Below are 27571 nucleotides of genomic sequence, written 5' to 3' on the forward strand. Positions count from 1 at the left end.
GGAGAGAAGAGAACCAATTAGGACATCACTGATAAAAACAAACACCTTCCCAGAAACAACTTGGTATTCCTCATTTATGCCCAGGTTGACAAAAAATTCATAGTTACATAACTTACACATGTTCTTTCTTTAAAGGTATGACCGAAATGGCTTTTCTTGATGCATGTGGTAAGGTTTCTAAAGGGGCTCATGTAAGTATGTGGCAATCATGTGAACCTTAGTTTTGGCGACATGCAGGTGGGCAATGCCTGAGCTCTGAGGGTCTGCGTGTCCAGCTCTCAGTGGGGAGACACCGTTAAGACATATTTACTGCTACATCCAGTTCACTGTAGTTTGTTAATTGTTTACGTATCTCTCTTTTAAACTGAAAGTTTCTGAGGGCGGGGACCTCAGAAAACAAAAGTTTTGAATAAAAAACCTTTCACTTTGAACTCACTTTTACATGGGTTTCAGCTCCTGGTCCATAGTAGGTCCTCAAATAAATGTTTGTTCAACAAATTTATTAAGAGAATTTTACTCTATTACTACAGATTTTATGTTTATATTCTTAATATAATATATATCGTAGTAGCTCTGAAATTTCCCATTTCAGCCATTTTGGATGGAAACAGTTTTAGGAAGAATCATACCTTTCACTTTCTTATTAAACAAGGACCACAGAATGGTTTTAAATTAGAGTGATGCTCTTAGGGATGGATAACCGCAACAGAAAAAGCTACTTCGCCTTATATTACGTGGTGGCAAATTCTTGCACTGTTTAGTCAGTCATTCTGCGGTCCTCCATTTTTATCAATCATTTTGATTCTAGTAGTTGATTATCTCTTACTGGTTTCAATCTGCTATCCAGTTCTATAAAGAATTGAAGGTTATCAGGTGAAACCAGATGACTGACTTCACGAAATTAGCTAACTTTAAATGTATTTTAATTTCATCAACACTAGGCCTTTGAAATTTTATGGAACAAAGTGCATTTACTACATTTCTTATAACCTTGAACAACTCCCACCCCCCCCGCCCATACTTTTTAAAAAAAGGATTCTTTTTGATAGATGACAATGTTCAAGGCTTACTTTTAACCTAAAGTTGGGGAGTTTCCTCATAAGAGAGATTAAAAATAGAACTATGAAAGCAGTAGGAGATACAGAAGCAATGAAAGAACAGGAAGTAAACAGTAGGAGAGAGATGTGAGGTTGGGAAAGCTGACTGAGAGAGAGCTAGAGAGAGACTGGGCAGAGAAGAAGAGGAAATGCGTGCAACAAAGAAGACAAAGCCTCTGGGGCAGGCAATGCCACACTGAATGTGAAGTGCTCTTCTCAAAAGCAGCAGGTTACCTGATCACAGGAAGGTGTCTTTACATAAGCTACCAACTTACAAAGTCGCTTTTGCACGGAAGAACACTGGTTTGTTTTTAAAGACCTTAAAACATATTTTTGAATAAAAATATTTTTTCATGATATTCTATAGTCTCTACAGGACATGAAGCAATGGCTTGGGTTTTACAGGATCTGTAATTCCACTAGCTCTTCTCTTTGACAAGCATAGTCTGTTATATTGCTGATTTTCTTTTTCTTTTTTCTTTTGGTGGGAAAGGTGATTGAGAGCTTTTTCCTGTGTGCTAATGTTAGAATTATAGTCGACACCTAAATAATTACATCAAGACTTCCCTTTCTTTGTCCCCAAATGAAATCATCCATTTCTGTCTAGTTTGATCCTAAGAAGGATATATGAAGAGGTGGTAGGAAATCAATTTCTTCAAGTAAAGTTGGGTTATTAACTAACGTTTGTAGTTTACAAAATATTCTATCAAATGCCAAATGAAATGAAATTCAAAATGAGATATCCACAAAGTTAACAAAATGAAATTGCACTGAATGTATTTTTCCTGCTCCAAATCTCACATCCATTTACTTTTACTTATTGCTTTTACTCTGTGGATTAAACTAGGAAAATAACTATACACTGGTGAAGGCAGGTTATAAAAATGAAGTTCCCATTTCTATACCTAATCCATGCTGCAAGCTGTATTTTGTTACTGATCCAAATATTTAATTATGTTCTATATTAATTTCTGTCACAGCAAACATTAACCTTATAACTTATAGATAAAATGAATGTATATATTTTAAGAAAAAGATGGTTCACATTATCTAACTACTTGGACAACAACCTGCTACCACTGTTGTCACTTTGTTAAAAAAAAAAAAAAATCACAAAGAAGCAAACTGTATTTAATTCATGAAGAGGAAGATAAAAAAACCAGTCTTTTAACAAGTAAATTCCCTAGAGAAGGATGCTCTGGTTCTGTCGTACACAACACTTTTACATTCCTGAATAGATTCCTAAAGGTGAACCTGATATTCTTACAGGAGAAAGAATATGAGTATTACAGACTTGCATTAATGATTCAAGTGGAAGAAAGCACTGTTTTATGTATGAAGATCTCATGATAAAGAAGAGGCAGATGGCTAACAAAAAAACTGGTTGATGATGCCACCAAGTACTTCTAGGTAGGGGAGTGAGGACCACCAGTGGTAGCAAAAGTACTATTTGACAGATAAATCAGAGGACTGTTTTTTTCTTGGATCAGAATAATATTCACGTGAGGGAGTATACATGGTGATCTAGAACATAACAGTCCCGAATTCTTTATAAATCAAAATATACTTCCCTGCTGGCTCAGATGGTAAGGCATCCGCCTGCAATGCAGGAGACCCCAGTTTGGGAAGATCCCCTGGAGAAGAGAATGGCAACCTACTCCAGTATTCTTGTCTGGAGAACTCCATGGACAGAGGACCTGGCAGGTTACAGCCCATGGGGTTGCAAAGAGTTAGCCATGACTGAGCCACTCACACACACACACACACATACACATAGTATCACATTTTAAAGAGAACAGTAATTTGGTACAAAATGGCATGGGTTCTCTAACTACACAGCAGAAAAATAAGCTGCTGGATTCCAAATTACATGTGACCTTTATCATGACCAGTGCCACCAGAGAATATAAAGGTTAGAATTCAAAGGTTCTAACTCAACTTTGAGATGAACTGGAGGACTTCCATGTACTTTTTCATACACATACTTACCTGGCTGCTGTTTACATATGACCCATAGGGTTGGTAGTTTCACTAAGCCCAGGATGGGTTCCTGGCAGTGTGGTTGGTGGCTCTGCCGATACGGCAGAAACTTTTTCTTCTTCCCTTCGCTTAAGGCAGGCTGCTTTGGGGTTAAGGTTCCTCTCTGAAATAAGGGAAAATAATTATCTCATTAGAGTCACAAGTTATGAATCACAGACTCTTAGGTCTTAAACTGAACAAACTGCTGCTATTTTTTCTTTTTGTGGGGATTACCAATCTCTCTGTAATTTCATTTCCATAATGAATAACACTGCAGAGGCAACAATGATATATATGCTCACAAAACACCTCAGCATTAAATGAGCCTTGAAACTTATACTTCTTACTGACCATATTGTGTATTCTTATTACTTGGTTTTCCAGGAATTGACTTGATCTACATCAGTATCTAAAAGCCATTCTTCTACTGTTTCGTCCAAACACTGTAGCAAGTGCTGTTATTAGACTACTGAACCTCCTCAATGTCCTGCAAAGGTGTGATACTCTGAACTGCTATGAATGCTGACACTCTCTATGTACTGGAGAGGGACATCTGTGCTTTATCCAGAATTCTGCCAGTTCAGAAAATGATAAACTGAGAGACACCCTCAGCCATTCCTCTATAGGAAAGTGTGCCAATTCCTCCAGGAAGAGAGGTAGCCTGAGTATATCCGTTTTTCTTCTTTGATTTCTATGTAGGATGAGATGACTGAGATGTTCTTTCTACAGTTGGGGTTGTGACTGAGGGGTTTATATAAAAACCTTTACCGCTTTGTATGTAAATTAGATAGCAGAGAAGACCAAACGGAACTTCTGATGTGGGCATTTTCAAAGGCGCTTAAAGTATGGGATATTACCATATAAAATAAAGACAATTCACTGAACTAAAGACCCACTGGATGAAAACCTACTTAGGAACAACAGTTCCTTTATAATTTCTCTAAATGAGTTGTAAGTACAAGATATTTAACTCATGATGCCTCCTGGTGTAGTTTTTTGTTTCAGTTTATAATATACAGTATAAAAGTTGCTAGTTACTCTTATAAACTGATTAAAATATCTTAATGAATATAATATAGAAAGATCACTTAATCTGTAGTGAAAACAATACTTTGTATAATTTGTGATTTTTTTTTACATATTAGATTTTCTTAAAACGATGGCCCAGCTGAATGCAACATAAGAGTTTTTTTTTAAATGCATCTCCTCTTTCAGGGAAAGTGAAAACATATTTGAATGTGCATATATCAAGATACATTTATAGTTCACTTCTGAGTTTAAAAAAGTAGGTAAAAGACTTTACTATATGGTAAACTTACTGACTCTATTGACTATTACTTATACACAATAACACTTCATCATCTAGGCCCCTGAATTTAGGAAAAGACACAAAGCCTATACAACTCTGGGGAAGCAATGAAAGAAGGAAGGTACTTAATTAATCAGGATAACTTATAGTAGAAATTGGCATGTCCATCATTATGTAAAAATACCAGGAGCTGCTTCCTTAACAAGTGATTGTACTCCTCTGACTGATGAGAAGCTTGTCTTTCATGAGGTGTCACATCCCCTGTATTGTGTAGGCAAGAGTCTCATACGATGACCAGAGACTGAAAAGAGGGCACAATTAACACGTGAAATCCAAACAGGCTTTGAACACTCCCTAACCGAACCATTCTCACATTTCTCTTTCCATGGAACATCACTCTTAGCTAATAGCACTCTTAGCTAATAGCGCTCTTACTATGGCTCTGTGTCACACTTGATCTAGGAGGTATGACTGAGATAGCTGGGAAGGAAAGGACAAGAGCCAAAACCTCAAGTTAGACAAGATACTGTAGACCCCTACAAGGAGTCAGACAACACTCAGGACTGGAAGAACCAAGAGAGTATGCTACAGTAAGCTCTACTAGCAGCTCAGACAGTAAAGCACCCACCTGCAGTGCAGGAGGCCTGGGTTCGATCCCTGGGTCAGGAAGATCCCCTGGAGAAGGAAATGGCAACCCACTCCAGTATCCCTGCCTGGAAAATTCCATGGGCAGAGGAGAGTGGTGGGCTACAGTCCATGGGGTCCCAAAGGGTCGGACATGAGTGACTGACACACACACAAGCTCTACTAAATGTGAAGTAAAGTGAGCTTTGATTCAAAAAAGCAAAAGCTAGTGCTGCTGCTTCATACTTCCTGGTCTGTGTGAGCAGCCCATGGCAAACATGTTACGTAGTCAAGAAGGCCTGATGTAAAGCTAAGAAGACTCTTTGTGACCCCATGGACTGTAGTCTGCCAGACTCCTCTGTCCACGGAATTTTCAGAAGAAGTCAGACATTCCCTGTGGGGCATGAGAAGTGATTGTCATTCCCATTCTATCAGGTGTCTATCTCTTGCCCTCTGGTAGATGGCAGAGAATTTGCCTCTTTTATAATACCATCTTCTTAATGTGTTTATAGCACAATTTTTGGCTAATTCAATAGTTATTTCCTATAATACCACGATTAGGTAAATATGTGTCATCATATCTATGTGGACAAACATATAAGTCAATAATTTTATACTGATTGTTTCTTTGTTCATATGGCTGTTTTTCCTGTAGCTTATAGTTGCTTTGCTTTTCATTTGTTACTAATGCTAATTTTCCCCCTTAAAATGATCAAACAGATCTAACAAATGCCTCTCAACATTTCTTCCTAAAATTTCAAACACATCATCAATTGTTTATTAATTCTATCTTATTTCCAGGGAAACCTTTCTTCTAACAGTATTCTATTTTCAGTATGGACTGGTTCTTTTCTAGGCCCAGCAGTTCTTGCTGCAGGATTTTCTTCTGCTACTCCTATGTGGTAGACCCTTTCTTTCCCAGGTGCTATGCCCTTGGCTCTGCTGATTATGTCCTTACTTGGTTTAACCATATGTTCCAGATGCTCTCTCAGAAGTGTTCAAAGGAGGCAAAATTTTAAAGCCTTTGTGTATCTGAAATGTATTTATCTTTACATTTTAATAAATGGTTTGGGTAGGTACAGAATACTAGGTTGAATATGATTCTTCCTCAGAATTTTGGAGGTATTGCTCCACTATCTCCTGGAATCCAGCACTACTTCGGAACTCTGATGACATTTTGACTTGTTCCTTTTTCTGTGAGCTATTTAAATGCTGTCTCTAAAAGCTTTAGGATACGCTTTTGTAACTCTGATGCTCTGAAATTTCATAATGATACACTTTAGCTTGAGGTAATTTTTTAAATCATTATTCTTAATAGAAGATTCGATTTTATGAATCTTGAGACATGTATTCTTCAGTACTTATAAATTTCCTGTATTATTACCATGATAATCCCCTTCATTCCTTTCTGCTCTTATACTATAAATCCTATCGGTTAGATGCTAGACTCCTAGATTAATCCTAATTTTACTAGTTCTTCTCTTCTATTTTTCATCTCTTTCTAGGAGATTTTTTCAGCTTTATCAGCTAACTTCTCTACTATATTTTTTCTGCTATCGTATTACCCGAATATTTCTTTTTCATGGCTTCTCTTTTATGCATACCTTTTCTCTTGGAAGATATTTAGTTTTCAAAAAAGTTTCCTAATGCTTTTTGCATGTTTTTGTTTTCTTCTGAGTTTCTCTTTTGTTTGGTTTGATCTCAATTTCTCTTTTTCATGCTGGTTTTTCTTAAAATCTTTGGTTGTCCTTTAACATAAAGTAAGACATTAACTGGTGGGCTTTACTCTATGGTAATCTAAAAGTGAGGCATTATTACTCAGGAATTCCTAAACCTGGAAGTCTTTTCTCTAGACCACTTTATTTTCTCTGGAAAAGAATTATCCAATTTCCTTGAGGACAGCATTAATATACTCTGCTGCTGGCATTAGGGAAGCAAGGCAGAATATAGGGCTAGGGGTCCCACTGTTCAGCTTCATGCTTCACCCATTCCCTGTTCTTCATGTTCCAGATTTGCAGTCTTTCAGATTTCATTTTTTATAGTAAATAACCCCTCTGACTTCTATGGTAGAAGGGAAGAGAGGGAAAAGTAATATGTAGTACAGAGGAGACTTAGGGATCCAGCCTTACACAGCGAGCTCCAATGAATCTTTTCTGTTTTGGGGTCTGATGCCTGACTTCTGCTTTTTCCCAATAATTAGTACCTCCAAAATCCAGAGATTTTCAGGGGATGGGCTATCTGCTTCTTGATGGTATTCCTCTCTACTCCACTTAATTTCTTCTAAGTCAGTCAGTTACCACTACTCTATCTACTATCTTACACATATTTTTTACTCTCTCACCTGCTATTATCTCCCCTTTATCCTTGCGGGTTAATGCCATTTTTATTCATTTCAGTGGTATATTATCAATGGATATTTTTGACCACTTTCAATGGCACCCCACTCCAGTACTCTTGCCTGGAAAATCCCATGGATGGAGGAGCCTGGTAGGCTGCAGTCCATGGGATCGCGAAGAGTCGGACACGACTGAGAGACTTCATTTTCACTTTTCACTTTCATGCATTGGAGAAGGAAATGGCAACCCACTCCAGTGTTCTTGCCTGGAGAATCCCAGGGACGGGGGAGCCTGGTGGGCTGCTGTCTATGGGGTCGCACAGAGTTGGACACGACTGAAGCGACTTAGCAGCAGCAGCAGCAGCATTACTATGTTTGACCATCTCATTGCAACTAAATTAAATCTACTGAGGGTAGGAAATTTGTTTGGGAAAAGGAAAAGCCTCAGGTGATTCTGAGACCAGCGAGATTTGAGAATCACTGTCCCAGTTTATTTATCTTCAGATTCACTAAGAGACTGGGGAACTAAAATCCTAATAGTTTTATTGTCCCTAAATTATCACAAGAAGAGAAATGAGTTTATCAAGCTGAGCTATGAAAGAGTTTGAGGAGGAAGCGTTTGACCACTAATTTAATCTTTAGTAAAACCGACAGGACAAACTTGAAGGTAATATGTGAAATCTACTGAGGATTAGTAAAAAAGTAATGATAAAATTATAGTCATATAATGAAGAGGTTTAAATTGCCAGTGACAGACCAGATGGGATTCTGATATATGGGGCACCAATGCCCAACAAGTGTTCTGGGAAAATCTGAGGCCTGGAAGGGAAGCCACTTCCTGTTTTTCTTAAGGGTGCACTTAGACCCAGGTCTGGTTGCCCTCCTGGTGTAATGACTTGTCTAAGGATGACAGGATGTGAATAGCTAGATGTGGTCTTGGAACACCACCCCATTCCAAAGCAGGTATTCAGAGAGCCTAGAGGATGTCCAAAGTAGGTCATGTACATCTTTACAGAAATTGCTGGGTCCAGGGGCCACTGAGTGGGGTCCCTGCAGTGATGAAGAGACTTTCAAAAGTGAACACATTACCAAAAGAAGTCAAAACTGCTGCCGATAAAGTGCAGGGAAAGAAAGCAATTACACCAAAGTCTAAAGTGCTTCTATAGACAAGGAACAGGCTTTATGGGCTATATGAAGGCTTCAAAACTGAGACAGCCAGCAGTGTTTTCCAAGGAATCTTACATGGATCTCATGGTTTTTACAGAAACCTGTAAAATAAGGGCTTTGGGTTTTGAGGTCCAGAGTTTAAGGGTAGGAGGAAGACAGGCTTTTATTAATATTCATGCAGTCTCTAATGAAGTTACAGTTCAGTGTACTTAAGTTTTATTCATTCTAATCAGTCAATGGCTCCTTCTATAGTTTTCCAGAATGGTGTGGAAAAAGTCAGTACCCATAACAATGACCCGGAAGTTAGCAGGCAGCTGGATAAGTCTAGATATTAGATACTCTTTCAGACTAAGGTTTTCTACTGTAGGGGCTTGCATGGAATTAAGACAAGGTCAGATCTTACAAGTGATTGCATAACATCAGGTTTCACTAACATCTACACTCTACAGATACTTCAAAAGTCTTAAGACAACAGGAGCAAGCATCTGATTTTAGTGGTAGGTGTGTTAGTTATTGATCTTTCTTATTTATTAAAAACACTGGAGGAAAAAACTAGATGAATTAATTACTAGTGTATGTTTTTCTAAAAATGTGTTCAAATTCTCTGACTCTAGTTTCCTTAGAAAGAGTATTCCTTCTATGATCAGTGTTGAGAGTTCCTGTTGTAGTTAACAAGCATCTGGCCATTCCTATTCTTTTTTCTTTTCCAACTTTCTTTAAATAAAGTATCATATAAATAGCCAATAAATAAGGAAGAAAAGTTGCTCTCAATGAGAGAGGTTAGCAATGGGGTCTGGAACCAAATGCCACAATCTATTAATTTTTTGCAAAGAAGCCTAGGATGAGGCATTCGTAGCTTCAAATAAGAAGATATATACGTATATGCAAAAAAGCAAGCTTGATGATAGAACTGCTCAAGGGCAGGAAGCTCGTATTAATTGATAACCCATGGTCTAGAACATAGCTGCCTGGGAGAGAGGAGATGCGCAATAAACACTTTGTTTAAAAAAAAAGTTTCAAAGTTTCTTTAAGAGTCCATTAAGGGAGTTCCCTGATGGGTTAGTGGTTAGGGTTCTGGACTTTTCACTGTCACGGCCTGGGCTCAATTTCTGGTTAGGGAACTAAGAACTTACAAGGGATGCCATGTGCCATGGCCCCTACCCTCCCCCGCCAAAAGATTCCATCAAAATAACAGTTGGGAGAGTTGTCTGAGTCAACAGTGGATAAGTCTATGTAAAGCACACTTTTGTCCTTAGGGACACACAGGCATGCCAGTACACATTCATCCAAGAAGCTCATGGCATTCCTGATGAGGGATCAATGAAGCAACTCTTGACACCTTACTGACATGCATACAAAGGACATTCATAGGAGGCAAAGTGAAGAGAGGCCATGACCAAACATCCTATTAACCAGCAGGGCCTCACAGATGCCCCAGGGGAAAGCAGGCAAGAAACTGACTACAGAAAAGTAGGGAAGACAGGAAGGAGCAGGGAGAAGGACAAGTGTAGGCAGGTAAATTCAAGAGCATGGGATTCCAGAGTCAATAAGAACAAAGAGGCACAAGACGCTAATGCTGAGCGGCAGGCTGGCTGTTCACTGCACTGTTTCATAGCGTTGCTCTCTACTGGTTTGTGGGAAGCACTGAACCTACAGATATTGACCAACATAGTGAAACATATAGGTGAGAGAACCAGGGAAAACCTGACCTAGATGATGCGGTGGCAGGAGTACTAGGAGAACACATAAACAACTTGCTCAAGCGGAAGAGTGAGTGGACACACAAACGTCTGCCCACCAGAAGCAGAACAGTTCATGTCTCTGCTGAACCTACTTACCTCTGACTTGCTGTTCTAGACTAAGGATGACTGCCACGGCCTGATGAAGAATAAGGAGTTTTGTTTGGGGTTTTTCACTCTTTAAATGAAGCTGACACATTCGACCAAGCTCCTTGAATGCCTCATTAATATCTCGTACACGCAAGCGTTCTCTGGCATTGTTAGCCATCCGCCTTTCTTTCTCCCTTTCTATCTTCTGTTCTGGGTTCAAATCCTCATCTTCATTAGTACTGCTGGAAATGAAAGTAACAACAATGTCCATTAGGTTCCCTATAAAGTAAGATATACTAATTGCACAAAATTAAGAAGTATAAAAATTAAAATGACCTATACATTTTATCAAACGGTAACAGCTACACTTAAATAATGTGTATTAATTTTCAATCTTTCCTTGATGTGAATATATAGCTATATAGTTGAAATTATACCACACACACATTTAAATGCATTTTCACTGTACATTACTACATAAAGACTTGAAACTAGTGAAATACTTCATAAACATAATATGAATGACCACATATTATAGCACCCTGCTTTTCCAAATATGATTAGCAGCATCAGCATTATTGTTTAAAAACTTTTTACTTCACTGTAAAAACAGTGTTGCATTACTGTTAAAAATATAACATCTCAGGTTCTACTGAAAACCTACTGAATCAGAAGCTTCATTTTAACAAGATTTATATGTACATTAACATCTGAGAAACACTGTCCTATTATAGCAATGTATTATAGTTTATGTTTTTATGTTCTTCTCCCCAGTCCACTGAGGAGGAGGGAGAAAATCTTAAGATACGGAATGAAAGTAGTATCTCAGAAAATTACTACTTTCTGTTCCAGAAAAAAATATTACCATCAGTGGTGATGATTTTAAAACATGGTTGAACTGGAACATTTTTTTCTGAAGGACAAATTGGCAAAAAAATCCAAAGCCTTTTCCGAGGAGGCTTTACAAATAGCTGTACAAAGAAGGGAAGTGAAAAGCAAAGGAGAAAAGAACTCCTTTTGAATGCAGAGTTCCAAAGAATAGCAAAGAGAGATAAGAAAGCCTTCCTCAGTGATCCGTGCAAAGAAATAGAGGAAAACAATAGAATGGGAAAGACTAGAGATTTCTTCAAGAAAATTAGAGATAGCAAGGGAGGATTTCATGCGAAGATGGGCTCAATAAAGGACAGAAATGGTATGGGCCTAACAGAAGCAGAAGATTTTAAGAAGAGGTGGCAAGAATACACAGAAGAACTGTATAAAAAAGATCTTCACGACCCAGATAATCATGATGGTGTGATCACTCAAATAGAGCCAGACATCCTGGAATGTGAAGTCAAGTGGGCCTTAGGAAGCATCACTACAACTCCTAAAAGATGATGCTGTGAAAGTGCTGCACTCAATTTGCCAGCAAATTTGGAGAACTCTGCAGTGGCCACAGGACTGGAAGAGGTGTTTTCATTCCAATCCCAAAGAAAGGCAATGTCAAAGAATGCTCAAACTACTGCACAATTGCACTCATCTCACACGTTAGTAGAGTAATGCTCAAAATTCTCCAAGCCAGGCTTCAGCATTACGTGAACCATGAACTTCCAGATGTTCAAGCTGGTTTTAGAAAAGGCAGAGGAACCAGAGATCAAATTGCCAACATCCGCTGGATCATCGAAAAAGCAAGAGAGTTCCAGAAAAACATCTAATTCTGCTTTATTGACTATGCCAAAGCCTTTGACTCTGTGGATCACAATCAACTGTGGAAAATTCTGAAAGAGATGGGAATACCAGACCACCTGACCTGCCTCTTGAGAAACCTGTATGCAGGTCAGGGAGCAACAGTTAGAACTGGACATGGAACAACAGACTGGTTCCAAACAGGAAAATGAGCACGTCAAGGCTGTATACTGTCACTCTGATTATGTAACTTATATGCAGAGTACACCATGAGAAACGCTAGGCTAGAAGAAGCACAAGCTGGAATCAAGATTGCTGGGAGAAATATCAATCACCTCAGATATGCAGAGGACACCACCCTTATGGCAGAAAGGGAAGAAGAACTAAAGGGCCTCTTGATGAAAGTGAAAGTGGAGAGTGAAAAAGTTGGCTTAAAGCTCAACATTCAGAAAACTAAGATCATGGCATCCAGTCTCATCACTTCATGGCAAATAGATGGGGAAACAGTGGAAACAGTGGCTGACTTTAATTTTTTGGGCTCCAAAATCACTGCAAATGGTGACTGCAGCCATGAAATTAAAAGACGCTTACTCCTTGGAAGGAAAGTTATGACCAACCTAGATAGCATATTTAGAAGCAGAGACATTACTTTGTCAACTAAGGTCTGTCTAGTCAAGGCTATGGTTTTTCCAGTAGTCATATATGGATGTGACAGTTGGACTATAATGAAAGCTGAGTGCCGAAGAATTGATGCTTTTGAACTGTGGTGTTGGAGAAGACAGAGAGTCCCTTGGACTGCAAGGAGATCCAGCCAGTCCATCCTAAAGGAGATCAGTCCTGGGTGTTCATTGGAAGGACTGATGTTGAAGCTGAAACTCCAGTATTTGGCCACCTGATGTGAAGAGCTGACTCATTTGAAATGACCCTGATGCTGGGAAAGATTGAGGGTAGGAGGAGAAGGACGACAGAAGATAAAATGGTTGGATGGCATCACCAACTCAATGGACATGAGTTTGGGTAAACGTCAGGAGTTGGTGATGGACAGGGAGGCCTGGCATGCTGCGGTTCATGGGGTTGCAGAGAGTCAGACACGACTGAGCGACTGAACTGAACTGAATTGATACAGCCTCTAAAAACCAAGCTGCAGATTTTGCAGCAAAAGACTACATGTGCTGTATAATTCCATTTACAGGAGCTTCTAGAAAAGACAAAACTGATGTAATGGAAAGCAGATCAATGTGTGCCAGAGGATGACAGAAGATGACTGATTATAAATGGGTATGAGGAAACTTTCTATGCTGGCAGAAATATTCTACATTATTAATATCTATGTATATCACCATATACATTTGCCAAAGGTCAAAATTCATGTACTTAAAATTGATGTAGTTTACTGTATTTTGAATTAAACCTCAATAAAGCTGCCTAAAAGCAAAAAAAACAACGAAAAGAAAAAAGATGTTGCAGAAAATACTCATGGATAGATGAAAAGGTTAAAAATACATTATTAAATTTAAAAGCTGAAATTATAAAACTTATATCCAGTTTATTTCCAATTTAAACTGTATTTATGGAAAAAAGATATTCCTTGTAAAGTAAACAGCGGTTAATTGAAGTGTTTTTTTTGTGTTTTCTTGGTGTGCTTTTCTATAATTTTCAAATTTCTGTAATGAAAATGGACTAATTAATTGGAAAAATATTGAGAAAAATGCTTTGGAATAACTTCTAGAAAATTCTTTGTATATTCAACATTTCAGGAGTAAATTACTGGGTAGAGTCCCTTAGAATCTGGAAAATCTGTGCACAAAGAATCAATGTTCCACCTCTTCTCTAATACCTTGAGTACTTTAATAAAGAACACGCAGACAACAGATTTTTACTCCTACTTGTCAAGAAATACGTAAAAGTATTCTTTTGATAATAGAGAATCACTAGCTTGTTGACTTCAAAGGAACCTTTCCAGATTATCTAGCCCAAAGGTTTCCAAATGTGGCCACTCATCAGCATCTTTAGGAGTTCTTCTACAGTCTTCAAAGGCCCCACTGCTGGGGATGCTTGGGCAGTGAGCTTGGGTGAGAAATGCACCTGCATTTCTAAAATGTTACACAAGTCTGCTGTCTGCGGCGCAGGGTTGAGAACCACTGCAACATCAGTGACCTCCCTAGGATTACACTGCTAATTAGTTGTAGAGCGGAGAAAAGAACCCAGGTAGTGCTTCGTGGAAGAAAACCAAGAACACGTATATAAAATTATCACCACCATAAATTATTATAGTACCTTTACTGATATTTATAGCATGGGAGGCAGTATGAAAAGAGCTTTATATGTATAATTTTCAGTTTATTCCCACAAGAATCCTAAATAGAAAATTTCCTTTAAGATGGAACCAAACCTCAGCAAGTTTTACTAACCTGCCATGGTCATTTGACAAAATGTAGTGAAGCCATAATTCAAATCCAGGTTAGCCTTATTTTATCCAAAGCCATGTTTTAAATTTACTATTATTAACTATCAAGTGTAGTTCTTGCTAACCCATTATACAGCATTTTCAATTTCTGATGACCTATAACAGAGCTCAGCAAACTGGCCCGAGAGCCAGCTACCTGTTTTTGTAAATAAAATTTTATTGACAGAGCCACGCCCATCTGTTATGTATTTGGCTGCTTTCATGCAACAGTGGCAATGTTCAATAGTTTCAACAGACACTGCATGACCCATAAAGACTAAAATATTTACTATTTGGCCCTTCACACAGGAAGTTTGCTGACCTGTATGATGAAAAGATGAATGATGAGGAGAGGTATAAATTATTCCCCTGAAGTTCTATTTAAATCATGAAACTGAAAGAATTAAGATGCCTCAAAGGAGTGGCCTCGGGATTCCCTGACCCAGTTTTGTCTTCTTCATGCTCTTGCACAACTGAATACAATGCAGATTAAAATGATAGAATTATTTTAAAAAATAGGTAGCATTAGGTTGTAAGATTTAATTTCCCCAAGAGAAACGTTAAAATAGTGAAAATGGTGAGACTATCAAATATAAAAGGACAACTTTTAAATATATGAATGACAGAAAGGACCATGCTGTTTTTTATTTTTGGTTTTGAATTAATTTTTAAATTTTTCTGGCTGTGCTGGGTCTTTGTTGCTGGGCAGGCTTTTCTACAGCTGTGGTAAGCAAAGGCTACTCTAGTTGCAGTACACGGGCTTCTCATTGCAGTGGCTTTTCTTGGCACATGGGCTTAGTTGTTCCACAGCATGTGGGATCTTCCCGGATCAGGCATCGAACCCATGTTTCCGGCATTGACAGGTGGATTCTTTACGGCTGAGCCACTAGGGAAGCCCTATGCTGGTTCTTTTAGTTAATCTAGCATACTTATTGAAATTTCCTTTGTACCATACTTTCACACAAAGAACAATTAAAAATTTTTTTAATTTATTTGGCTGTGTTAGGCCTTAGTTGCACCATGTGGGCTTAGTTGCTTTGCAGCATATGGGATCTTAGTTTCTCAACCAGAGATCAAACCCATATCCCCTATACTGGAAGGCAGATTCTTAACCACTGAACCAAGAGGGAAGTCCCAAAGAACAATGTTTTAAATATAAATATGTGTGATATATACCTATTACTGCTAAATATATATCAAGAAATAGAATGTACCACGTGCATGAGTGCTCAGCTGTGTCCGATTCTTTTGTGACCCCATAGACTGTAGCCCATTAGGTTCTTCTGTCCATGGGATTTCCCAGGCAAGAATACTGGAGTGGGTAGCCATTTCCTCCTCCAGGGAATCTTCTGACCCAGGGACTGAACCTGTGTCTCCTGCATTGGCAGGTGGATTCTCTACCACTGAGCCACCAGCAGAAAAAAAAAAAAAGACTAGGAGGAGGATGTATCACAAATAAATTATCTCTTTTCATGTAGAACTAAAAGAAAAATCTGATGGAAGAATTTAGAAATCATTTGAAACTAATCTCATTATGTGTCAATATCCATATTTCAAAGCAGTCAAGTCCAGTTTCTAGAACTCCTTGTTCAACAACAGTGCATGGGGAATACTTCCTTTTCCACACTCTTTTCAAATTGTTTAAAACATGAGTTCACAAATTTCTTTTATAAAGAGCCAGGCAGTAAATACTTTCAACTTTGTGGGCCATCTCTCAGATCTACTCAAATCTGCCACTGCACTATGAGAACAGCCACAGACAATATGTAAATGAATGGTGCATGTGGTGTTCCAATAAAACTTTATAAAAACAGGCAATAAACTAGATTTGGCCCATGGGCTATAGTTTGCCAGCCCCAGGTTTAAATCACAGAAGAGGTCTTAACTTAAAATAATATACCTAATTAATAATATATAACTTATTATATATCAATATATAATAACAACATACTATACTTAATATATTCAAATAATTATTGACAGACTGCATCTACCTATAACTTGTACAATTCAACTTGTTTTAGCTATTTTGTTCTCTAGCTGTCATACAGACTATAAGCACTGAGGGGAGAAAAGTAATTCTTTTTTATATGCAGACCCTAAAATATTGTTGGCAACATGGAAAACAAACTTAGAATCAGCTTCATGTGTCTCCTGTTGAGGGATGCTGTGAGGATTAAATGAGATGACAGACATAAAAGTCCCAACACAGTATCTAGAACACAGCTGACACTTTTTACCCATGGCAAGTGAGTGAAATATGACCTGGATGGTAACAGATACCTTGTTCTGCCTCTAGATGAAACTTTGATATCTTTTTGGGAGGATTCATCATCTGATTTCATGTCATCTGATGAAGGAGGTTCATGAAGGTTTTCATCTTTCTCTTTATTTTCAGTCTTGATTTCTGTTGGAACAACAGTTCCAGGCTGACTTTGCAAGCCACCTAACAAAGAGGCAAAGAACAAATTAAACGTCCAGACTCATTTGTGATTTAGAATTAAGACAGTAAAAAACTTTCTTGATGGCAAATATCCTTAGTTGTTTTAGAGCTATGACGGAAATCTGAAGATGTAAAAGTGTAAGCTATTCAGAGTTGCAAAGAGCATGTCCATCAACTTTAGAAAAAAATGCTTTCTAAAGCATCTGTATTTAAAACAAACAAACAAACAAGCTTGACCCTGATGGTGAGTCCAATGTTCACTTTCAGGTACCATTTAAAAATTAAACAAGGTATGAGAAACAAGATGCATTTTAGAAACCAATTTTTAAGATGCTGCCAAGGTAAAAGAAATAAGCTTTAACATTTTCCTGGACAAACACAATAAAACAGGTATCATGGTTAAATATAATTGGGAAAATTTTACTTTGATGGTCTTTTATTACCTATATATTTGTACTTATTTATAAGGTCTACTATAACATTGGCCACAGTTTGCTTTTTACAAGAATTATCTGTCTCTCCAAATAAATTATAATCTTCTAAACAACAGCTACTATCATTCAGAACTCTAAATATACCCAGAAATATCTTTCTCACTGCCTCTAGGGACCATGAAGACTCAGCCATGAGGGGAAGTGATTTAAAAAGAGACAGGACAGGGTCTTCCCTGGTGATGGAAGACGCCATGCCTCCACTGCAGGGGGTGTGGGTTCAATCCCTGGTTAGGGAACTAAGATCCCACACGCCTTGCAGTGCGGCCAAAAAAGGGGGGGAGAAAAAGAATAGAAGCTAAGAAGATGACCAGTAAAGACTGAACAACAGTTTGTACAGGGTTCCATCCATCAATAAACATCCATAATTGGATCAGCTAAACTGATCAAAGTACTGAACCCTAAATATCTACCCTGCACATTCATGCAGTAGTACCATTGTTTGGAATTCTCCTAAGATGACTTTTGATTAACAGATATCAATTTGACTGTGAAAAAGGTGACAGAGCTCCAAATGATACCTGTCTGCACTACTGCTGAAAACCAACAATACAGTTACCTCTATAATTTTCCTGTGTTTTATGGTTCAAGTCTGTGCTTGAAGCAGTGACCGTACTAGACAGGACTGAATGATTGCCATTGAGACTGACAGAGTCTTCTCGATGAGTTCCAACCTAAAGTAAACAAACAAACAAACAAGTTCATGGGGCAGTAACTGTTCAAATTCTTTCACTGGGTTTAATAGAGAAAACAGTATCACTTATTTAAATTTAGCAACTGTTTTTGGATGTCACTTTTCTGGTTTTTGAACTGTAAAAGACTTGATAGTGGTAGTACTGTTTCTGAACAAAATTATTTTTTAAAAAATATTAAAAAAAATTTGAACTTTCAAAGTTTATATTCCACAGAGGGTTGTGGTGAGAAGCAAACGAGCTAACAGAGACAAAGCACTCTGTATGATGTGCTGTGCTGTGCTTAGTCACTCAGTCATGCCTGACTCTTTGCGAGAGCACAGCATATTATAAGCTCCATTCTGTATCAGCCAATCTGAAAAGCTAGTCTACATACTACTTAAATATGTTAAAGTATCCATGAATTTGTATTTCTTCTCAAAACAAATTAAAAGAGCAGCAAAAGCAATACAAAATTGAAATAACTTAGAAGTTCTACATTCCCAGGAACCAAAATTGCCATATATTTTTATTCTCAGTTTTAATCAGATTTAGACAAGTCACAGTTAACTTAAACTGAGAAGTATGGCATGCAATTTTAGCTAATGCAGTATTTTTAGAAAAACTGTTACAAACGAAGCTTTTTATTAGAACAATAGCAGACGAGTCAACTAGAAGATTAAGCCTTTAATTAAATAGATTTATTGCCTGGAGTTATACATAAGAACCACTGTTTTTCAACAAATCCTTCAATCCCAGTAAAACACCATGCTTTGAATCCCTCTTGAGTAATTAATATAGCTTTTATCTTTCATGACTTTGTATGGATTTTACCCTAATATAAATACCCCTATGCAAGTTTATCCTTTGGTTTCCTGTGAGCCAAACAAAAGAAACAAAAGTTTCAGGCAATGCAGGCTATTGGTAGTGGATCTGATCGGAACATACCAGGTCTTCCACCTTACTTTTGAAGAAAGATCTGTCCTCTGCCTTTATTCTTACCTTTAATGTAGTTAAACGACAACAACAACAACAAAAACCATTTAATGTATTCCACAGCTACTTTTAAAATTATTTGAAGATTAGCTGTGTCACTACTCCCCCTGGATGATCAAGCATTGACTATATCCTTTTTCTAAACCACACAAATTCATCACTCATTAGAATCACAAAATCTTAAAGCTGGGAAGGGACCACAGAAATGAAAGTAGCCTTCTACACCCTTACCACTTAAGAAATCTTTCCTTATCCCGTAACCTTTACTTCTACACTGAACTTCAACACACCCCCAATAAAAAAATCTTGAGAAAAATCTGAAGAACTAAACTTAACAACAAGTGAAGTAGACTGTGAAAATTACTTTCGAGAGAGGAAATCATTTTTTAAAAAGTTTATGATATCCTATCTCTAGGGAATCCTAGTCATGTTTATTCTTAACACATAGGTTGCTTTCTTGCTAGCTATAACTACTCATGGTTTGAGGGGAAAGTTGGTTCAAAATTCCTTTTTATAAAAATGGACATGACATAGATATAAAACGTAGCTAAAAATTCTTTGGGAACTTAGGAGTCTCAGCTTATTTTAAAAATAATGTATTACTAGAATATTTTGACAGGCTGAATAAGTCATTGCAGGATAAAGCAAAAGCTAAAAGATCCTATGTTTGTATTTATAATGTGGACTTAAAACTTCCTATGATCTTTGGTAATATGTGCTAATTTTGCTCTTCTATAGTATTTTGAGCTATCATACCAAGTATTTTAAAAAACAGGCTTTTAAAATTTAAACATAAGTATATTTACTATGCATTTTATCTGTGAAACCTATTTTAGAGCTTCAGAAGACAATACCATTGAACAAACTGAATTTCACTGAGTGGTAAGTGATGATACATCTGTGAAATTCTTATTTTACTTAATTAGTATAAATAATTCTTTGATTTTCTGAATCTCAACGAATAAAAATGTCCTATCACTTCCTTTCTCATGAAAGGCTTGGCAGACAAAGGATCATTATCGAAACAATAAACCCTGGGGATTTTGCTTTTCCCTGAAGGAAAATCAGAAAGGTTACTCAATTTGTTTTGGGATACAAAATGCCAGTGAATACCTTTGTCTCTGTGGAAAACTACAAACTAAATATTCTCTCACACCAACCTTGAGAAAATTGAACCTTTAAAAAATGGTCTCAGACTAGCAAAAACTTTAAGTCTGGAGTTTTTCATATTAATGAAGTTAGCATGAACTTTTTGTTTGTAACTTGATTCCCCTCGCAAATGGGCCTCATATATTTTCTGGAGAATTTGACTTTCACAGTTGTTACAGTTTTCTTTAACCAATGCTCACCCTGGCTCCCATGTCCTCCCTTTAATCTGCAGCTACGCATTCAAATGGCTCTGTCTACACATGCAACAGGTGTATAAACAGTTCTTTGTCTGAGCTCAGAGTCTGTGGGGCCAGCCAGATAGGACCTTGTTTAATTGTTCATCTCGTTAGCATACAGCTGACAGGCTGCTTCTCTTGGGGGACTAGCAGGGGAAGGAAAACTTCTAGGCCTGCTATGCTCTAAATCTCGATTATTATGAAGAGCTCCATTTCAGAATAAAAGGCCCATTCCATTAAATGATGTCATCTTGCATTCTGAACCTTTACAATCAATGTATGGCCTTATATTTGTGGGAGCATCCGACAAGGGACTTCTTTTCATTTAATTTGGCCGATGGCTTCAACACCCACAATGGAAAGATGTTAAATTTAATTAGTTGATGAATAAGAGGTCTTGTGAATTAAGGGACAGACTGAAAAATACTCAGCATGAACTCCTCTCTGATTCTGAATTCTATTCTAATAATTTGCTCAATTTGTACTATTCACTGAATACTAGCGATTTAACTTAAATCACTATTAATCTACGGACTGGTTAAAGGATCTTTATGTACTTACTGCATGTATTTTGTTTTACCTGAAGAGGGTTTTATGCTAAAACTTGGAAGAATTCTATTTGTTATGGTTCCTTTTGAACAATATTTCCGTAAATATATAAGTTGTCTGATTTTTAAGCTTAAAAGTTGACATTTAAACAATTTTGAGTTAAAAAAATGGCATCAAAATGCTTTAAAAGCACTATAATGTGTTCTTAATGAAAATAAAAAAAAAATTTAAGTTGCCCATTTAGGAAAAAATTGGTTAGAAAAAGTAAAGTGCAGTTAAAAACCAAACTCCTTTAGTTTAGCTGAAACCTACACATACAATTTCTACTGTATATAAACCTTTACTAATAAAATTAAATACTGTTCAAACATATGGCTAAAATGATTCTAAATTTACTCTGATATGTGACAAAAAGTACTTAAAATCTTGAATAAAATATTACTCTATTTGTTCGTCTTTAATAACAATCTTAAATCTTTTAAAACTAGGAAAAATATAGTTTAATTGCTTTAGGATTTAGAAATCAGATATGATTTATATTTTAAAATCATTATGTAAGGTAGCTGTAAGTTCTACAATTGAACATTGTTTGCTTTCATATAAGACACACATTTCTAACTATAGCTTAAGTGACAAAAACTCAAGCAATACAAAAAAAAAAAAAAATGCCAGAGTTAAATTTCCTTAGGACTTATAACAAAATCAAAAGATCTCATGGATGTAATTTCATCTGGTATCATAAATAAGTAACTTTTAAAGATGTGCATCAAGCTTCCATTAATATAAAGCCTCTAATCCAACTTAGTTTGAAGTTGAAATCATGGTCTGAACAATAACTGGGTACTTTGTGTTAAAGATAAAAGAGCTATTACAGAGCTATAACATTGGGCCTTGGTATTTTAGATATTACAGCCATAAACAGATGTGATGTATGATAACTTTATATTGCTGAAACCTCTTTGCAATGACTAAATGATACCAATGAGTCTCATTCCTTTTCAGTTTTCCACTTATTAACATTATTTTTTCCAGTCAGCAGTTTATTCCAAGAGCTCATTCTTACACTAAGTAAACGAGAGCAAAACTAGAGTCTGTACAGTGCTCACATTTCAGTAGTTCTAAAAATCCTGATTTTGTGTTTTAAATGATACATCACATTCTAATAACAGTGTCTGATAAAGCCTTAATTTTATATTTGGATTAAGAGGCTACGGAGACTGTCAAAAATTCTGAAAGGGAATAAGAAATTAAGTAAATGAAAATGTTAACCCTATTCAAAAGTAAGAGGAAATGTTAAAACTAGGGCAGACTGGCTACACTAATTATATGAGAAGGAGTAGGAATTATCCACTTACTAGCTTTTTTTTCCTGATATAATAATCCTCAGGAAATTTAATTATTGTGTATATTGATACCTAACATATATTATTTCTGTGGTTGGAATTTCTTTTAATCCTAACCTTTTGTGCTAGTCAAGTTTGTTCAGTTCAAAGAAACAACAACGAGGGGGCTTCTCTGGTGGCTCAGTGGTAAAGAATCCGTGGGCCAATGCAGGACACAGGTTCGATTCCTGATCCAGGAAGACCCCACATGCCATGGAGCAACTAAGGCCGTGCGCCGCAAGTATTGTGTTTTGGAGCCTGAGAGCTGCAACTACTAAAGCCCACACGCCCTAGATCCCATACTCCACAAGAGAAGCCACCACAATGGGAAGCCCCCGCGCTGCAACGAGTAGCCCCTACTTTCCACAACTAATGCAAAAGCCTGCACAGACTTGCTGCAACTAAAGAAAAAGCCCGCACAGCAACGAAGACCCAGCACAGCCATAAATAAAAGAACAAATAAATAAACAACAAAGTTAGGTCTTCTGATATTGAGCCCTATTAATATTTTTGGCAGGTGGTAGTCTTATTATCTTTGTGTGAAATAAAAAAAATAGTAATAAAAATAGTTAATTATTTCATTTACGAAAGATAGATGTATCTACAAATCATTACTATAAGCTGCAGATGATTCTACTGGCATACTTTTGTTATAACTGAAAATAATGTCAGGAAAGGTTCTCAGCAACAAAGCTACTTCTTTGATCAAGGAGACTATTTGGTTAACCTGCCCATGTAGAATTCATGCCACTAGTAATCTTGGAAGCACTTGAAGGCTGAGAGCAGAAGTTTCTGTATTACTTTTATCCTGCCATCAAGTCTTCCACTCTCAGTGAATTCTGGCTCACCTCAAATATTTCAACTACTTCACAAAACTCCCAAACTACTGATTGAAATGAAATATGAAAAAAGCTATAGGTGCCAAGAAAAAGAAAAAACAAACAAAAACCTGCTAATTCTCACTTCCTACACTGGGAAGCTAATTTATGTTCTAAACTAGGGATTGGCAAAGTATGTCTGTGGTCCAAATCTGGTCCTGTTTTTTTTTTTTTTTAAACGAATAAAGGAGGCCCTTTCTATAAATAAAGCTTTACTAAAGCACAGACACACCCATTTGTTTCAGAGTTAAGTAATTGTGATACACAGCATATATCCTGCAAAGCTGAAAATATTTACTATCTGACCTTTTAGAGAAAAAGTTTCTGGCTCTTCTCGTCTATAATGCTAGGAGAGAAAGTAACATCATATTCAAAATCTGGAATTAAAATGGTGACCTCTAGTAAATGCCCATGAGAACAAAAATCCATTACATCAAAATTTTTATTTGCATGTTCTATGGAGTTCCTAGAAAGGTTTAGCAGACTAGTTCTCTCTATAGAAAAATAAATGGAATGATGAAAATTAAATATTGAGGAAAGTTGACTTGACAGATTCTAAATGGTGATACAGAATTGCTGATAAACTGCTATTTCTGTGGTTACTTTGTAATTGTGGCCATGTAAACCTCCATTTTTAGGGGTCTAAGAAATATTAGGGCTTCCCTGGTGGCTCAGAGGTTAAAGTGTCTGCCTGCAATGTGGGAGACCTGGGTTAACATAGGTTAATACAGAGGAAAAGTTATCTTTGTGACCCCATGGACTGCAGATCACCAGGCTCCTCTGTCCACGGAATTCTCCAGGCAAGAATACTGGAGTGGGTAGCCATTCCCTTCTCCAGGGGATCTTCCTGACCCAGGGATCGAATCCAGGTCTCCTGTACTACAGGCAGATTCTTAACCGTCTGGGTCACCAGGGAAGCCCCCCAAATACTAATTTATGTTAATACAGAGGAAAAATACATAAACTACCAGAAAGTTAAGCAAGACAAAAAAGAAGTGTTTCCAGAATGTAAAATTGTGTCATTTCTTAGTCATGAACAGTTAGAATGCATGAAGGTGGGATACATACAGGCAGGAGATTAACTCTTGGAGATGGCTGGCAATAGTTACAACAATATGTTCTCCAAATCACACACTCTCTCAGAACATGAAAAAAGCTGTCAGGCATGTAAACAAGGCTCCTGGTAGTACTGATGGAAGCCCTTAGACACGAACAACAGCCACCAGCACAAATTTTTCTCAACAATATGCCTAACACTTAGCTGGGACAGTCACTGGCTGACTGTGATTTTAATTTCATTCCGTCCTTTGGTCTTTTGCTGAAACTGAGAAATGAGTATTCACAGCTAAAAAGTTCATTTCAGAAGGATGGGAATTTAATACTGACTCACTCGACACTGTCAGATCTTGTCAATTAATAATATTTGAGGGTAAGCCTGGCAGAAACATCTGCATCTCCATCTCATTAGTGATTACATCTGGATGGGGTGGATATAGCAGATTCTGGCAGATTTTCCCCAGCTCTGTGTCCTCTAAGAAGGTTATAAAAACTGAAAGAAGACCTTGATAGATAAACTAAGCAACTAAGTTGCTGCAGCACTGGTGCTGCTTCTCAAACTCTGTTAGACTCACCTCATGTTTCAGAACTCTTTTTTTTTCTAGATTACCTTCAGTTTTTTTCCTTTTGAAAAAATATCTCTGGCAACTCTGAAACAAGCAGCATATTCCTAGTGGATATAATGGAAGCTACTTTCTTAATTACAAGTTTCAGGGCAATATCTAATGAAACAATTTTCCCCTCTACAAGTCCTTTTAAAGTGTACTAGGTTTTTATATGGCTTTGTAAGAACGGATTTTGAAAAATTTCTTTTCCAACTTGTATCCAAAGTTGATAAAAACAACCTCCCAAAGACAGAAGTTCCATTTCATACAAACTCTACATTTATTTAAGAGGATCCAGAGATATAGCTGGCAGGCTGCAGTCCATGGTGTCGCTAAGAGTCGGACAGGACTGAGTGACTTCACTTTCACTTTTCACTTTCATGCATTGGAGAAGGAAATGGCAACCCACTCCAGTGTTCTTGCCTGGAGAATCCCAGGGACGGGGGAGCCTGGCGGGCTGCCGTCTATGGGGTCGCACAGAGTTGGACACGACTGAAGCGACTTAGCAGCAGCAGAGATACATCAAGTATTGTAGCAGATAAATTGGAGTAGGAGCAGTGAGCTATTAACAATGAAGAATTAAAAATGATTAAGAGGTGAGGACTAAGAATTGCATATATTGCAACTGAGACAAACTTAGGATTCCAAGATACTGATTTGCAAGTTCTTCTGAATAAGAATAGATGGTATTTCAGCAAAGTAATAATTTATATTTGCAACAAATGCTATCTTATTATAATATTAAAATTATTTTGCTACTATCACTAATAGTGATAAAAATATTGCCTTAAATTTCTATGAATTCAGTAATTTATAAATGTTTTTGCATTTATTAGTTTATCAACAGCAACAAAAGTTAATTTTAAAAAAGCCTAAATTTTAAGATCTTCTGATATTAAAAAACAAAAATACAGTTGTTAAGATATGCAGGCATCTAATGTCACCCATGTTGCTGAAAACATTTTTCTTAGGAAACCAGGCAGCCTTGTTTGATGTTTACTTCAGCAGCTCCAGAATGAATATAAATGGCTCCCTGACATGTGAATGTAAAAATCTGGAACCAATCCTATTTTACAGAACACAAGACTTCAGCATTTGGGGCACCTAATTATTTCGATGATAGCTGAGTTTTAGCCTTGATCACATGGCTTACAGTCAGAAATCTGTTTCATAGGAGAATATTTCACAGCATGCAATGAATCTTAAGAACCATGACATAAACATGCAAACACATGGTTTCAATTAAATAGCAGGTTCAAAAAAAGCTTCATTACTTTAAAACATAATTTATATAAAAAATAATGTAAGACATCGAACAGATTTTTTGATGTGCACGGCTGCAGAATGCTACTTTTCCCTACTTTAAAGAATTACCATGCTTTCAAAAAGATGGATTGAACGATTTTATTCTCTTCAGGAGTTAATCTAAAATTGTTTCCTTTCATTGTCACTTAAATTACAGCCATTCTCAAAACTACTTCACATTTTTTTCTTCGTTTGGGAATAAAACTTAAATTTGGACCTGTACAAATACTATTGTGTTCATTCTATTGAAGACTGGTTCCAAATTTATTAAACAGTTTTTCTAGACCAGAACCCTTGAAAATCAGTCTTGCTTTCTTGCTTTTGCTATTAAGACTTTCAGAAGGCAATGGGAATCCACTCCAGTATTCTTGCCTGGAGAATCCCATGGACGGACCATGGGGTCGCAAAGAGTCGGACATGACTGAGCGTCTAAGAAAACTAAGACGCATTGTTTCAAGGCAAAAAAATGTTCCATCAATTATTATACATCTGGGAAAAAAATTCAAGTTTAAGCTAATATGATCTCTGTATAAAGTTTCTGCTTTTTGCACATGATCATAGCAGGATTTTAAGGTCAAATGCTCAGCCAATGACCCTGTCCAAAACAGTAAAAGAAATTCTTAAAAACCACTCTACCTTATTTGTAAAAAGAAGGACCCTCTCCCTAAAAGATTTCACGAAAAACATTTAGGAAAACAGGCTTCAGGGGTTATTTCAAAAAGCATGAGCACTATTTTACCATTGAAGCAGATCGACTGCTTGTAACAAGGCTTGATCCACCGTAGTTTGAATTGAGGCTTCCAATCGGTGCATTATGCGATGGTCCCAATAAACTGTGTATATCACTGTGACCAGTGGGCAAACTGGTAGAAGGTCCCACGGCATGGTTCCTCAGCACATGAATAGCATCATCCAGTCTGTCCAAACGATCCTCCATCCGAGATTGCTGTAGGGATTGAAAAAAGACATGGAGGTTACTGCTTTTATCTGTTGCATGCATTAAATTGCTATGATTTCTACTTTGGGATATATAGAAGACAGCAAGTGAATATGCAACATCAAGCAGCTTCTAAAGAAACTACCTGTACTAATTTTCTCTTCTAAAGAACTATCTGTACTATTGTTTATAAATAAACAATCAAAGAAAGGATATTTGTAAACTATGTTAAATTACCAAAGCTTCAGAAGCAAATCACTGCTTCATAAAGATCTATTTATCAATCTAGCATGAGGTTATTTCTTTTAGCATCTAAAAAGCTGAAGGCTACTCTACAGTATCTGGCATTCAATTATCATTGATAAAAAGTTAACCTGTATTT

At 37.1% G+C, this 27571-nt stretch overlaps 1 protein-coding gene across 1 annotated transcript in view; it reads right to left on the reverse strand.

The window, feature by feature from the left end:
• Window positions 1-27571, reverse strand: part of TCF12 (transcription factor 12) — a 402539-nt gene that overhangs the window by 16844 nt on the left and 358124 nt on the right. The window contains exons 15-19 of the mRNA XM_052646128.1: window positions 26992-27198; window positions 17985-18099; window positions 16775-16937; window positions 10390-10622; window positions 3087-3240 (exon numbers count right to left, since the gene is read on the reverse strand). Coding sequence (XP_052502088.1) covers window positions 3098-3240; window positions 10390-10622; window positions 16775-16937; window positions 17985-18099; window positions 26992-27198 — 861 coding nt within the window. The 3' untranslated portion in view covers window positions 3087-3097. The remainder of the gene's footprint in view (window positions 1-3086; window positions 3241-10389; window positions 10623-16774; window positions 16938-17984; window positions 18100-26991; window positions 27199-27571) is intronic.

This window comes from Budorcas taxicolor, chromosome 10 (assembly GCF_023091745.1).
Source record: "Budorcas taxicolor isolate Tak-1 chromosome 10, Takin1.1, whole genome shotgun sequence".
Lineage (NCBI taxonomy): Eukaryota > Metazoa > Chordata > Mammalia > Artiodactyla > Bovidae > Budorcas > Budorcas taxicolor.